The sequence below is a fragment of the Peromyscus eremicus genome, chromosome 4 (genome assembly GCF_949786415.1).
Source record: "Peromyscus eremicus chromosome 4, PerEre_H2_v1, whole genome shotgun sequence".
Lineage (NCBI taxonomy): Eukaryota > Metazoa > Chordata > Mammalia > Rodentia > Cricetidae > Peromyscus > Peromyscus eremicus.
Window position 1 is genome coordinate 23,743,713 of NC_081419.1, and position 16,425 is coordinate 23,760,137.

General features: G+C 36.7%; 1 protein-coding gene across 1 annotated transcript in view; it reads left to right on the top strand.

Annotated features, from left to right (window-relative positions):
- The window catches only part of Arhgap15 (Rho GTPase activating protein 15), a 229,172-nt gene that overhangs the window by 48,273 nt on the left and 164,474 nt on the right, over positions 1-16,425 (top strand). The window contains exon 3 of the mRNA XM_059259133.1: positions 6,952-7,029. Within this exon, the coding sequence (XP_059115116.1) occupies positions 6,952-7,029 (78 nt within the window). The remainder of the gene's footprint in view (positions 1-6,951; positions 7,030-16,425) is intronic.

The following is a 16,425-nucleotide window of genomic DNA, read 5'->3' on the forward strand; positions in this document are numbered from 1 at the left end:
GGCAGAGCCACTTCTATTTATTTTCATGAAACAAGTCCCAGTACCAAAAGAATGATGTCCTTACACCCCATGATCACAGCAAAAAATTAAACGGTGGAGCCTCAGCAATGCAAGGATGATAGGAGATGAACTTAATGTAAGTAACTCCCAATGACAGTATTTTCCAGCTGTGTGAAAGTTCCCTTGAAGATGACAACTTCTGCTGAATGATCACCAGAGTCACTTGCTGATTCTTATCTTCAAGTCTGAGATTGCTCTGAAAGCAAGAAACATACTAAAATTGATCTAAGACTATTTGTGGGCAAAGCTTTCTGTTCTCCAAAACCATTTCAGTCCATCAACTTTATTCTGATGGCAATATTCTTAGTGATAATTCATGTTCAAACTCAGGATCTTTTGAATTTTTTTAACCTTAAGAGATTTATGGAACAGTTTCATGATTGGTATAATTCTATAAATTATAGTCATGAATACTGTCCTACAGACTCAAATTCTTTGCTGAGTTAGACAGATATCTACAAGTAAGTATATAAAAAATGAGTAGCCATACAAGGGATATCATCCTTTGTCTATCATTTCACTTTACCCAGATATTAAATATGGCACACAAATGGCTTCAATCTATACCACATTAGCCATATTGGAACACTTTCCCCCATCTTTTCCCTGATTCACCGATCATTTAGCAATCCATGAGTTAAAAGGTTTGATTTTAAAGGAAGTTGGCCTAGTAGTCAAAGTGGGAATATGAGTTACATTAAATGTATGGAGGTTTTATGCAAAAGCAATCACAATCCATTAGGAAGCACAGGAAATGGATGTCATGGAGCTTGTGTGCACTATCTACATTGCTATAGTTCAGCCAGTGTAGGCAAGTATCTCTCATTATGAGGAATTGGTGAGATATTTAGCAAGAACCAAGTACAAACGTAGGAGACAGGGTTTAACAGAGAGGATAGTGACTTCCCAAAGTGGAGGAGAGTGGCGTCTATTTTCACACAAATATTTGAAGATTTCAGTAGGTTTCCCTTCCCTTATAAAATGCCCAATATCCCATATGTATAAAGAGTGTGGAAAGTGATGCAATAAAACCAGGAAAGTGATGTAATAAGAGATTTTTCAAGATGTATTTTCCCAAACATTTATCTCTGTACAGAATACTTGATAATATTTAAAACAGAATAACTAATTGTGCTCCCTCCCACCCCCAGGCCCCTGTAATCTCTAGATACAGTTATATAGGCATGTTAAGGTTTAAGTAGCACAGTGCAGCATCAGTAAGAAACCCAAATTCTAGCACACTTACCGCTACAGCTTTTGTTCTTCTCCTTTACCTGTTTTAACTCTGGCACAATGTTAGCACCTGTATTCCAAGTTGCCAAGTAGGACAGTGCTTTTTCAAAGTCTGCAATGGGCAGGACAGTGAGTACAGGTAATATTAATAAATAAGTATTGTTGGATGGACATTAAATGCTTTTATTTCCTAGTGGTGGGTTGAAGGGACAGTGGTGTAAGGAATGGTGGAGCACTTGCTAGTGTCCTAGGCAATCAGGTGGCAAATAAAAAACCCTGGAAGGTGAGCCTCATTCTGATTACAAAACCTCTGTGTTGATACAACCCTCTTCTTTAGGCCCGTAGAATGTTTCCTTAGTTGTGTGTACTTTCTATTTTAAGAAATCTGAAATTCATTCCCTCTGCGAAACTAGGTAAAAGATATAAAGCAATTGATTCTTTTTCAGTATCACAGGCTTTGTACAATTTAAAAAGCAGTTTCTTAGTGATCCCATTCCAGTTCAATAGTATTTTAATATTTATTTATTTAATTATTTTATGTAGACGTGTATATGCCCAAGTACATGCATGTAGACCACTTCCATGTTGTACCTACAGAGGCTGGAAGAGGGCCTCAGATCCCCTGAACAGGAGTTTCAAATAATTTCAAACCACCATGTGGGTGCTGGGAATAGAACCCTAGACTTCTATAAGAGTAGCCAGGGCTGTCAACCACTGAGCAATCCTCCAGCCCCATCATTTACTGTTTTTTAATTGAGAAACAAATGCTTGTCTGTCCCACTGTTAGGAGAACAAAAGTTCTGCTTTTTTTATGTGAATCTCTCATAAATACCTAGTAGATGAAAAACTCTTCCACAAATGAGTAATCAAAAAATATACTAATAAAACTTTCACAATTACCTTAACAAAAATTAAATAAATAAAAGAAAGGAAGGAACAGTTGAAGATAAGGATTTTGTTATTGCCTTAAGAGAAAAGGAAAATCATTTTGCAATAATTGTTTCTATCAAGCAAGAACCCTAAACATAGATATGAGAAAATAGAATTAATTATCAAAAACATAGAGAAACTGAAAATAAAGGGCTAATGAAAAAATGATAGAGAAAACCCTCAGTACTAAGGGAATATTATTAAAATATAATGACAATAACATTTTTATAAACACAATAAAAATCATGAATACAAAAAATAAAAGTCATGAAAGATGTGCTGAAATAGGACCCTTCGTTAACATACTCTCTTAATATTAGAGTATAGTAACACAGCAAAGAATTCAAATATTCATAATTTAATCAACCATCATTTACATACCATGCATGAGTAAAAACACTCATAGCAACATGTCAGAATTCAAGTGACTTTTTTTCAGCATTAAATATTCAGTCCTTATAAAACCAATGCATGCATCTAATTCAAGATGGTAGCTGCCTGAAAAAAAAATTGATTTTCTTTTCTCAAAAATCCTAATAAGAAGATGAAAAGTATGTGCTTGAAGAAAAGAACAGAAAGGAAGGAAGGAAGGCATGAAGAAAGGAAGGAAGGAAAGATGGAAAGAAGGAAGGAAAGAAAGAAGGAGGGAAGGAAGGGAGGGAGGGAGGGAGGGAGGGAGCGAGGGAGGGAGGGAGGAAGGAAGGAAGACAAGAATAGCGCTGACAACATCACAGCAGAAATAGACTCCAAAAAGACATTAAGCAGATGAGATCACACATGTGGAGACATCAAAGCAGAGGAGACACTGTTCCCAGACAACGTAAGTAGGCACAGTTCTTCACAGGGGTATCCTACAGAATATAACCCCCTTGAGTCAACGTATATAATAAGCAGAAATTGGCGAAAGGTCAGTAACTAGGTATGCAAAACTAAACAAAATTCAGTCCCTCCTTCTCAGCCCCTTGCCAGCACTGTGGCTGAACTACATCTATGCTAGCTTAAACTTCTTTGGAAGAAAAAGGAACAAGTTTTTAAAATCCCCTACAGCAACACCCAGTGATTTCTGACAATGGTAAACGGTGTTTTGAAACATAAAAAGTCAGCTGGTGAGTAAGCAAATGATACTTCAGAGAATGCGGTTCTCTTCTGAGAAATCTTTGTAATCCTGTTCATTCCAGTCTGTTGTTTTTTTTTTTTTTTTTTAAAAAAAAAAAGTGCAATGACTTGGTCTCATCATGTTCCCGATGTATTCCTAGCATGGCAAGCAAAAACCTCTGTCAGCATTCACTCATGTTATTTACTGAAAAGAGGTAACTCTCAAAAGTAATTTGTTCTGAACTTCACCAAAGCACAATGTGGCTACCTTGAAGACACCACTCATTTAAAACTCATACCAAGTCTAACTTTATTTCCAAAATGAGTAGTTCTCAATCCAGCAAGGATAATGTGGTCATGAAAAGGATGTCCAAAGCCACCAATTTACATTGGTTTGGTTTGGCGAAACTTTCAAAGTTCTTGGAGTAAAAAGGGAACAGCACGGGAATAGCTGCAATTCAGATAATGCTCCCAGGATTTTGAGGTTGTCTTCTGTAGCCATTCAGGAGAGAGCTAATCAGCTTCAAGACTGTACCTATATATTATAATTACTAGACTTCACTGATAGGTTCCAGATTATTTTTGAAACACGCAATGCTCTCTTTTTTAATATACACTTTGTCATTTTCACTCTACCTATAAAATTTTAAAAAGTATGGTACCAGGGGGCCAGGACCCACCCAAAGCAGGAGCCACTAAGGTCGACATTATTGTTATTTGCAAGATGTATGATGTTGATACCTCTGAATCTGAAGGACTTAGAAGCTATATCATTAGATTCATAATGCATCTAAATGTTTGACTCTATTCCCTCTTACTTTCTGGTTTCTAGCTGAAGCCACAAAACAGTTTCTCAGCTATGACTCAGTCACACAACCACAGTAGTGGCACAGGTCTGAATTACCCTCTCCATCTCCATCACCAGCACACCCTGCTTTCTTCCCAAAAGAAAATAGATTATTAATTTAGGCTAAGGCTGCCTTCTTTAAACACTACTGTACTTTACAATTGTTCATAAGTAATATATCCAATCCATACTGCCCTTTCAAATGGTTTTGATTATTGACTGTTTCAAAAAATATTTCTACAGAAATTTCCAAAAGACCAAGGCAAGTGCTTCTGCTGCTGCAGCTTCAACTTATACAAGAGAAAAGCAAAGCCTGGGACTCGAAGGAATTGCAGTGGTTGAACTTCAGTCTGTAGCAAAACATAGTCACTTCAGATACACCAAAAACAATACTATGAGTCTTAGATAAAAAGTAAAAATGTACCTGATTTTATATTGTACATAAAAGAGATATATATCAAAATGAGGCTTAAGGAAAGTTATGATTCATATTAAAATGTGTTGGGATTTATTTTCAATGATCTTTGTTGACATCTAATAAAGGCTCAGCTAATTAGCAAAACAAATAAATGAATATAAAGTCAGTATATTCATTTTTACCAGATATGGATTGACTTTTCATCTTTAATAATTCTCTTAACTGAGACTACTTTGATTCCTTTAAAGATAAACTGGAACTTCTCCTTTGGAGAACATAGACCCACATATTTCTCTTTTCTAAAAATATTTTTCCTCTGAATTCCTTTAAAACAATTGGTAATCTATAGAAAAATTAGGGCAATTTTCATTTGGTCAAATTTTATTTTAGTAGACAGGGTGAAATTACTTATAGCTCTTAGTTCTGAATGACATTTGTCTATATCTCAATCCCAAGTCTTCCTCAACAGCCCCAAATTACTGTCCTGAACTTTGTTCTATAGACAGTAAGGAACCACCAGTAATGACTTCAGAAAATGCAAAACCATTATCTGCAGCTGTTTATATGTTCAGAAGAGAAAGAAAATTTTTGAAAAGAATACACAACAGTATATAAATTTTAACTTTTAAGAATATATCATTATATTATTTTAAAGTTTTCAAATTAAGACAAAATGCCAAGTACTGTCTGATGATGCAATATGAAAATTTAGTTATATTAGCTAAAAATTTGGTCTATAAATCATTCTAAATTAATCTCAACATTCTGAGCTTAAACACATAAGCATAAGGACAACTGGATCCTGTAGTAAAAGCAAGAATCAGATATTAGAAATGTTTTAACTATGATTGTCATATTTAAGATACCAAATTCATATTGTCCTTTGGGCAAACCCAGTAGGTCCCCTTAAGTCAACAGAGGAAGTTGGTTCATTGGGAAGAAAAATTTGTTCGATGTTTATAAAATGTACTATGTCTTAGGTGATTTTCCTATTTACAGATAGGTGTGTGACCTCATCCAATTCTTCACAGTTCATACTTCTCAGAAAGGGAAAGTGTCTCAATAATGTATTGATCATTAGCTTATTCTGGAACTTGCAAGCCACAATAATTAAGATGCTTGCTAATAGCAATTCTACTTCACTGCTATTTGACAATAGAAGAGTTCAGACCATGGGCAATAGTTGCTCTGTATTATATCACTGATGCCTGTGGTATAAATTACATTATTCTACTGTAAGCTAATGAAGAAATGCTTTACACAACACAAAATGTGTAAAAGTATAGAAATGGCAAAGCAGCAAAATGACATTCTCTGTAATTAAAGGTCTTTGTAAAGTCTTTGTTGCAAAATAGCATGTTTCTTCCAATTTATTTAACATTTATTATCATGAATCACCATGATTAACAATGATTTAATGCTACCTCCCTGGAGAAGATGCTGGGATAATGGCCCATGCATGCCCTTGACCAGTATTCTCACTCAGACTTGTCTGTCTGAAAGTCTAGAGACATGAGAGCATGTATACTAACACAAAAATTATAACATCAACATTCATTGGAGATAATAATAGTACATAAATAAGTATCTCTTTTATTTCCTCATTTCTTAGTAATCCTGAAGACTTAGTTATGAAAATAACTAAATAAAATAAGTAAATATGTTAAAAAAAACAAGTAAGTGATTATCCAAGTTCACTACCAAGATAAGTTATTTTGATGACCAGTTCCAAAACTATCTGAAACTAATATACCAATAGGCCAGGATTTCCTGTATCTTCCTTTTATAATGTAATATTTTAGTAGAGGAACATGCTAGAAACTAGTCAAACATAGAATAACCTTTATACTCTATAGGTCAAACATTAAGCTAATATATGCCATGTGGCAGTGATCTCAAGAGACAGAGAACAGGGCCCGATTGGGAATGGAGAGAGAGAGAGGAGGGTGGGGGATGAAAGGAGTGCAACAAATATGAGGACAAAGAGGAAAGAAGAAACAACTTACACATGTCCAATTATTTATCTTTCCAAATAAGGGCACACACACACACACACACACACACACACACACACACACACACACACACTTTGCTTCTCTTTGCTTCCTGCTTGTCTTGAAAATAATCTTAGATATGCCATGCAACACCATGTATTTTTGTTGTTGTTGCTTTAATGAAACTTGTATTTGATGCTGATTGTCTCAGCACTTTATGATTAAAATTGGGGGATTAAAATTTTGAACATTGCTTTAGTTGAGGTCCTAGACATTTGTTTTCTCTGTGGAGAAGGGGTGTTCACTTCATTATTGTCTGTTTATATTCCCAGTTCTCCCATGTGCTGATTTGGAACATGCTATTTTGCTTTCAGGCCTAGATGTTGATGGGATATATCGAGTTAGTGGCAATCTGGCAACAATACAGAAGTTAAGATTTATCGTCAACCAAGGTAAGTGATTTCTTCAGACATTGTCAGAAGTCACGTTTCTAGTGATGCTCAGATGCTGCTGTGCATGATGAGCAGACAGCAGGAGGAGGAAGGACAATGTGCAGAAATTAAGGAATTACTAAATTATCATCAGAGAAATAAACAATAACCCATGTACCCAGAGATACATAGAATAGAAATCAAACTAATAGCTCATGTAACATAAACAATAAGTAGAATAAACAAAGTAATAAAACAGGAAAGAGAAGAATAAAATAAAGAAAAGTAGCCCAACTTTGAATAACTGTTTCCAGGTTATAATAGGTACCTGATATGTGTTGATGAAGGAAACAATGGACAAATGATGGGAAACATAAGATCACAAACATTTAAACATAAATCACAAACATTTAAAAAGAAAACATGAAAGATGTGTATGATGTTAGCACAATACAAATCAAAATTGAGATAAAGTTAATGTTTATTCAGTGGAAACATAATGTCGCATCACTTTGGGTTCTTTCTGATACAACATCTCTGTTGCTATTCCCATACAAAATTCTGAACACAAATATTTACAGCTTTATTCATAATTGTCAAAGTTTGAAGATAGGGTTGGGATATTGCTCAGGAGTTTGATGTCAGCCTAGCATGCAGGATGGATGAGGCCCTGGGTTCCAGCTCCAGAAAGGAATGGATAAAAACTTGAAGGCAATCATATACTACTCAGTATGTGAATAAATTTAAAAAATGGGGTAAATTCATATAATGGAATATTACTGTGATGAATGGAAACCACCTACTGAGCCATGAATAGACAGAGGAAACTGAAATGTATATTGCTGAATGGATGAGGCCAAAAACTACATATGGAAAACTATACAGCATTCCAGGAAAACTATACAGATAGTGAAAGATTCATGGTAAAAAAAGGAATTTGAGAGAGAAGATGAGTGAGCACAGAATTTGAGAGCAGTTAAAGAATTTTGTATGACATCAGCATTGTAAGTACATGTTATTATCTATTAGCCAAATCCATAGAAAATACAACACACAGAATGAAACCTCACATAAACCATGGGTAGCAGTCAACAATAATATATCAACATTGGCTCATCAGTTGTGACAAAGTTACTTCATCAGTGCCAAGTGCTAGCACAAGGGGACTCTCTTGGAGGTGTGAGGATGCACGTGATAACTGTACTTACTGCTCAACTCTGCTAAGAGCCTGAAGCTACCCTTAGAAAGTATATTAATGAAAAAATTAAAAAAAAAGAAAATTAGGAAAAGAAAAACAGGAAGCTTAAATGACCTTAATGATGTTTAAGTAGTTTATACATTTCATAACCGGACAAATAACATGTAGGCCAGATATCCATAACATGTTTGTATACTTGACATCTTACTTAAACATTATGTGCTCATGTTTCTGGTTTTTTTTTTTTTTTCAGTAAAATTAGTGGGATGGAGGGGAGTGCTTTGGAAATATTTGTGAGAATGGAATCAAACAGGAGGCTCAAAAGACACGTTAGCAGTTACAAGCATTTCCTACTCTTGCCGAGGACCCAAATTTGGTTGCCAACACCCACATCAGGTGGTTCACAACTGCTTGAAACTTGAGTTTCCAGGGATCCAACACCCTCTTCTAGCCTGCCTGGCTACTAACACACACATGGTACACGCACTTATTCTTGAACATCCACATACATATAAGATATACAAAAACAAAAATAAGAATTAGCCGGGCGGCAGTGGCACACGCCTTTAATCCCAGCACTCGGGAGGCAGAGCCAGGCAGATCTCTGTGAGTTCAAGGCCAGCCTGGTCTACAGAGTGAGATCCAGGACAGGCACCAAAGCTACACAGAAAAACCCTGTCTCTAAAAAACGAAAATAAATAAATAAATAAAATAAAAATAAGAATAAAAAATATCTAAAGAATAAAATCAAACAATGTACATGATGTTCCCTTAGTAATGTGACAGATTCATATTCATTTTCCTTGAAATTAAAAATAGTCAGTGGTTATATAAAGCACAGGGACAAATAGCCAAACGAATGGAAACACATGAACTATGAACCAATGGCTGAGGGATCCCCAAATGGATCAGGCCCTCTGAATGGGTGAGACAGTTGATTGGCTTGATCTGTTTGGGAGGCATCCAGGCAGTAGGACCAGGTCCTGTGCTCATTGCATGAGTTGTCTGCTTGAAACCTGGGGCCTATGCAGGGTCGCTTGGCTCGGCCTGGGAGGAGGGGACTGGACCTGCCTGGACTGAGTCTACCTGGTTGATCTCAGTCCGCGGGGGAGGCTTTGCCCTGGAGGAGGTGGGAATGGGGGGTGGGCTGGGGGGAAAGTGAGGGGGGCGGGAGGGGGGAGAACAAGGGAATCCGTGGCTGATATATAGAACTGAACTGTATTGCAAAATAAAAAAAATTTAAAAAAGGAAAAAAAATTTATAGTTATCTACAACAGAATACTTTATGAAAGAACAACATCTCTTTAATAATTTAACTTCACTTATTGTGATTCAGCCATGAAATCATTCTGCACTATCCCTGAAAAAACTAATTTGGTTGACAAATTCAACATCGGAAATGTTTATGTACTGAGCATCAGTGATAGCCTAGGATCTGTCCTATGGACTGAGAATTTACAAATAAACAAAGTGGGCTTTCCCTTGGAAAAAAATAGCTGAGTGCATCATCTCAACCTATAAAAGAATAATCATTATAAGAAATACCTTTTTGTATATAACTAGGGTATAAAATATAATAATGGCCGGGCGGTGGTGGCGCACGCCTTTAATCCCAGCACTCGGGAGGCAGAGCCAGGCGGATCTCTGTGAGTTCGAGGCCAGCCTGGGCTACCAAGTGAGTCCCAGGAAAGGCGCAAAGCTACACAGAGAAACCCTGTCTCGAAAAACCAAAAAAAAAAAAAAAAAAAAAAAAAAAATAATGTTTTATAATTTTATTAAAAACTGTAAGAATAAAGAAATAGTCAGTGTCTTCAGAAAAACTTAACAGTTCCTCTTAATGTGGTTTTATAGCTAGTGTCTAGATAGCACTGGATCCTCTGGTTCTCCTGTATGCTGCTTTTTGTTTACAGTTATGCCTACTGCTTTCACAATGTTAGAGACTGAACCCTGGCTCACACATGTTCACATGTGCAGTAGTGCTGAGCTACACAGCCCAGTCCGTGATTCATTCTTAGGCTGTCCTCACACATTTGCGTTCTTTTCTCATTGTTTTTATATATTCTCTTTACTTCCAATATCTTCCTATCTTCTCTTTCTTATTCTGTACACCCAACTTTTCTGAAGCATGGTCATTTTTCCCCTTATTTTTCAAGACCCTAATTCTATGTAAGTATCATCCTTCAGGAAGCCTCCTGTCATTTCTGTGTTCCCACACTCCCAGTAGCTGAATTTATAATAGTATACTGATATCTACTATCTAAAATTCCATCTATGTTAAGACCCACTGATTTAATACTTTAGAGAGAATGTAAATATTTTTAGAGAGAATGTAATCAAATGTACATAGGGATGTTATACCAAGAAACATTAAAACCTGAAGGTCTTGGATATGATTTCTTTCTTTCTTTTTCTTTCTTTCTTTCTTTCTTTCTTTCTTTCTTTCTTTCTTTCTTTCTTTCTTACTTACTTTCTTTCTTTTTTTGACTTTTTCCAGACAAGGTTTTTATATGTAGCTTTGGTGCCTGTCCTGGACCTCGAACTCACAGAGATCCACCTGGCTCTGCTTCCCCAGTGCTGGGATTAAAGGCGTGTGTCACCACCACCTGGCTCTTTCTTGCTTTTCTAAAAAAAAAGATAAATTTTGTTGTTTCAGTTTTGTGTTTGTGTGTGGGTATGCAAATGTGAGTGAGTGCTCATGCCCACGGAAGTCAGAGGCATTGGGTCTTCCTGGAGCTAGAGTTCACAGGCAGTTGTGAGCCACCCAACATGGATACCGGGAATTGGACTCAGGCCTAGGCCAATTCTTCAGCCTATTTTGCTGTTGTTCTTGTTCATGAAGCAGTGCTAGTCTTGCAGCATCCCTATATTAATAATTGTGGGATAAGTACGTATGTGTGTGCATACTCGTGTATGTGTGCATCTATGTGTGTGTATGCCCCCGTGTGTGGGGGGGGAGGGCTTATGTGTATATGCCGCTGTATGTATCATCCTGTGAGTGCTTCAGGTAGAGGTATTAAAACTGGTAGAATTAAACTGTTTCTCTATAAGCTCAGGTGGAATAGCTCTTTTATGTGTTGACTAGTTCTTTTGACTAGTTGTCCCATAATTCTTGTTTCTGAGAATCTTTAGGGGCTCTTCTTATTGACTAATTTGACCAGGAAAAACACTGAACTCAATTTTACATTACTTCTTCATATTGGTCCCATTGGTCTAAGTCACAGTGTCCTTCTGTGGGTAAAAATTGCATGAAATAGCCCAACCTCATTTTTATTCTGTTTATAAGCAGCTAAAATCATTCTTGTAAGATAGCTCATGCTGAAACCATATCCTGATTGGGATTCTAGACAGCTGGGCAACACATTTCTCCTACAAAGAAGAAATCTCAAAACAGAAGCCATGCTAGAAACAAACACTAGCTGCATTTCCTGTCTTTAAAAAAATTATGCTCAGCAGTTTGAAAAAGAAAGAAATCTGCAATGAAAATATGAAATCTATCCATCTCATCTTTTACAATCCAAACTTCAGCATCCTCAGAGTCTTTGTAACTGCTCATGTTTCCATGAATGTTGACAATGTAAAGCTGGACAGAGGCCTGAGTTGGTATCTGGTAGTATAAACTGTCAGCAAACAGTCTTCCTGTTTTAGAGCACTGTGATCATTCAACACAGTCAACACAAATGTTGCTACACAGGGACCTTTGATACTGCTGACTCTGTGTTCTAGAGTTTTGTTTTTTTTGTTGTTGTTGTTGTTGTTTTTTGTTTTTTTTTTACTTACATGTAGTGGAGCCAGAGAGATAGTCACTAGTTAAGAGCACTTGTTTCTTTGGCAGAAGACCTAGATTCAATTCTAAGCACCCATGTAGAGCTCACAACTATTCAGGTGATTCAATATTGGTAGAATTATTAAGGCAACTCCACGTAGTTAAAAGGGAGGTTTATTTTGTGGGGTAAATTACAATTGAAGGGATAGGTTACAGGGTCTGGGAAAGGTGAAGCACAGTCCAGGGGTGTTCTCTGGAGAACTCTGCTCTGTTAGGTCTACCTCCAGCGTCCAGGATCCAGGAACCAAGAGAGCCGGCCCCTCCAGATCTCAGGTCTTCAGGGGTCCTGTCTCAGCTCTGCCTTGTAGGTGTGACAGTTACCGAAGCCTAAATGGGGTAGAACTTCCAGATCAAAGCTGAAACAGCTATCCACTACAATCCAACACCCTCTTCTGGCTTGTGTGGCATCAGAAGAAGGTTACACGTACTTAAATGCAGGTAAAATACTCATACATATAAAATAAAATTTTAAAACCTTAAATATTTTATATGTATACACACACATATATATGTGTGTGTATACATATAAAATATATATATCATCCTCTCAAAATTTGATGATGGGGAGTATTATTTGAATTAGTACTTGGAACTAGGAGGCTAACACATGTGCATGTGACTGTGTGATGAAATAAAGTGTTGATGACATGAATTTCCCATGAAAAGTGTACAGAGCTATGCAAACAGCATGCATTCATTTTATAATTTCATACGGGACATAAAAGAATTTGGTGTTCCCTTTTTCCATTAGCATCTTTTATTTCCTCTGTGTTCAACTTACATGGTGCCTCTTTTTTAAAAGGTTCTAAATATACATTTTTTAAAAAAATGAATAAGTCTATCCACTGTTAGACTACACAAATGAAAACTGATTTTGGAGATTTTCAAGAACAGTTGAATTGCAATTTCTGTGTTTCGCTGACTTTCTTGAATGCTATAATCATCAGCAATTCTAAATACACCAGTTGAATGATTCAATTTGTTTTGGTTTTCTGTTTGACTCACTAAACCAGAAAGAATTAGATACCCTTATTATACTTCCAGATCAGATGACACACAAGTTAAATTCAAAGTGATCACTTTTGAAAAACATTTCCTAATTAAAATTAGTAATGCTGATAATAATTTTATTGTATAGGTAGCTACCATTTTCACAACTTACCATATCAGGCTATCCACTGAACTCCCTACATCCCTACATATATATTTAATTTAAGCTTTTCTTCAACCTCATAGTGAAGATAGGTACATTGATTAAGCTTGTTGTTTTCAGTGAGGAAACTGAGGCTCAATTGTTAAATGATGTCCCCAGATAAGGGCTAGGACTAGGTCTCAGATGTCTCTGACTCAAGTCTGCACTGCTAACCACTGCCAAGAAACTACATTCCCCATGCACTGATTTTTATTACTTCCTCCTTATAAAAACAGCGAAGTGTCTTTTCATGCTGTGCATGCATTTGCACTTCCCTGTTTCCACTCTCCTTCCCAGCATTGGTTATCAGTATGGTACTACTATTCAACTTGGCTAAAACTATTGAAGAATGGGGATGTTTGGGAAAACATCACAGGAATGAGGAATCCTGACACCTCGAATCTCTGTAGGGTTTATGATTCTGTGTTTGGATCAAGAAACACTTTGCAGTCTTACAGAAAGGCATTACAGATTCTGGACTTACTAGGCTATTGGTGCATTACTGAGCAGTGCTCTGCCTTGTTTGTTGAATTTGGTGACAGCTTTCAGTGACATTTTGCTGATGCAACTTTTCTGGTCTATATGGGCATCCCCAAAGAAAACTGGTGCATGACCTTAGATGTCAACCTGTCATCAGCCTGTGTCATTGTGTTGATTCTTCTGCATGACCTGTGACCTGCTGGTGGCTTTCCACCATGGGTGCACGTATGCAAAAGACAGGCTTCAACATAGAGGATGCTCTGTGGCTGTCTTAAGGACTTTTGACAGTGGGTCTTAATCCCACCAGACTCCCTCACATCAGCACTCAGTTTCAGCTGCCATCTACACATACTGCCCAAAATCCAATCTAGCTGTGACTCTCTTTGGTGTTACTTAGATGTCTTCTGGGTTCACTCTTTATAGAAGAGATAGGAGGGGTTGGCATCCTCTCTGGAAAATACCACATATGAAGTACCCCCAAGCCCTGAGCCAATGGGATAACTATAAAGCACTGTAGCGAGAGGAGACTTGGGATTTTCAGGACCAGCACTTCATGATACACAGTAACAGATTTTCCGTGCAAGTGTTTGCCAGGAATTGGAGGGAATAATCTTCTAACAAGGATTTTAGAATTGATTTCCACAGATAGAAATGCAGATAAGAGATATCATGTTCACATTTTCACTATGGGTGATCAAAATCTATGCATTACATAAATCTACCTGGCCAAGAATCCTCTATATGCATGCACACACGTGTGTTTGTTGCTTTTAGTAGGAGAAGATTTTTAATTTGTAGTCTTGTACTTTCCCTACATTTACTCACAAAGATTTTATTGGCACAATAAGACGTATTAGATGTTCGCTGAAAGGGATGGTTTTGCTTACTTTGAACTTGCTAATAACAGGTCAACCACACTGAAAATATATCATTAAAAAAAATAATTTTGTGTTAGCAATTATACCCAGGCTACTTTTCTACAGCCATGCACCTTTAAATCAATGCACAAGCTGTAGTAGCTTCTCCCTCCACATCTCATACCGTTTGCAGCATCAAAATCAAATAAAGGAAAGGAAAAGTGGGAACGAATGTGGGCAGTTGATGGTTTCATCTGGAAATAAGCAACCGGATGAAAGAGAAAGGATTTTGAACAGGATTTTCAAACTTCTAGTTGTGTTCTTATAAAACAGTCCTTGTATCAAATCCATTCATTTTTCTATTAAGTGAGTTTATGTTGCTCTCCTGTTATTTTTAAAATGAGTATTTCCTTAAGCCTACTTCACTTTCATTGGCAACCACAGCATCAACAAAATAAACTGTGTTATTCACTTTATCCTATTGTGTAGGGTGAGTTTCTCTGTTTGTTTTGGTGGTGGTGGTGGTGGTGTTGGTGGTGGTTTGTGTGTGTTTCATTATTTTTTTAAAGGTGTACCTTTTTGCCTTCCATGTGATGAGATTTTATTTTAGCAATGATTTATTTTTCCCTTAAAGCTAGAAAGTTCACTTGATCATAGAATGGGCAAGCTCTAACATTGTTCAGGGCTTTAGAAACTTCCTCAGACCTCATTTTTCAGCTATACTGAGCCTGTGAGCTTGAATGCTATTGATGCTGGAACTCATATAGCTTGCTAGCTGCCTAAGGAAGCACATTGACCACAGTAAGGATTTTTTTTTTTAAAAAAGAGGACAAGAAAACAAACTCTTCATATTTCTGAGCACAGAGGCCAAAACAATAAACTATAATTTCTAGTTATTGCAAGCTTAGGTGTCCTTTCCATTTTTAATGTATAAAAATTCTGGCCACTAAAGTTAAAGAAAAATTATACACTTATTGTGGGTTATATTATATAATTTAATACAAAACAGACAATAAAAGCTGACCTAAAGCTGTAATTGAAGCAATTAAAGGCAGAGGCAGTCAAGTGGGAAAGGCAAACCCGATAAGAATCCAAGGACCTTCCCTCTTGTCATAATTCTGAGCTATTCTGCAAGTCTGAAATGATTTGTTCTGATCTCTGAATTGCAGACTCTTCCAAAACGAGAATTAATATTTTAAAAAGTGAGCAACTTAAAAACTGAATCAGTCAACTGATAATTACTATTTACTTTAATTATGATGACAAGAAGTTAGATAAAAATGAGTATTAGTTTTATTAGTAATACTATATTGCTAAATATTAATAATCAAACATGGTTCTGTCATCTACATGATGGAATTTTCTCTGATGATAATTAGATTTGTTTTCTAGAAAGAGAAATCCAATACAGGAAATTTTTTGAGAGGCTTGGTATCCAGAGTTTTATCACATTACTAGCCAAATGGATGGACTTTGGAATTCCTGGATATAAAAGAAAAACTTAATTTCCTTTTACCAATGAATTTGTGATACAGGGAGTGGGTGGAGTCTATGGAAATTTTACAATGAAATTCAGTTCAGATTTTCCATGGACATTTGGCTACTGAATCCAGAAATTAAATCAGAGTTATTTAGCTGCCAACCCTCAAGAGCCCCTTAAGAGATTTATACACTGTATTGTCATCTTCAGAAACCATCACCACCATAATAGTTAATAAGCCGCTCTTGAAAGCTTGCTGGAAAAACAGAGCAAGCTTCCTCCTGCCCTGGTTACACTGCACACACGGCACCCTTTCTCTGCATTCCGACTCTACTGCAGACATGCAGTGCTGTCTGACAAGGTCACTGCCAGATGAGCTGCTTAGAC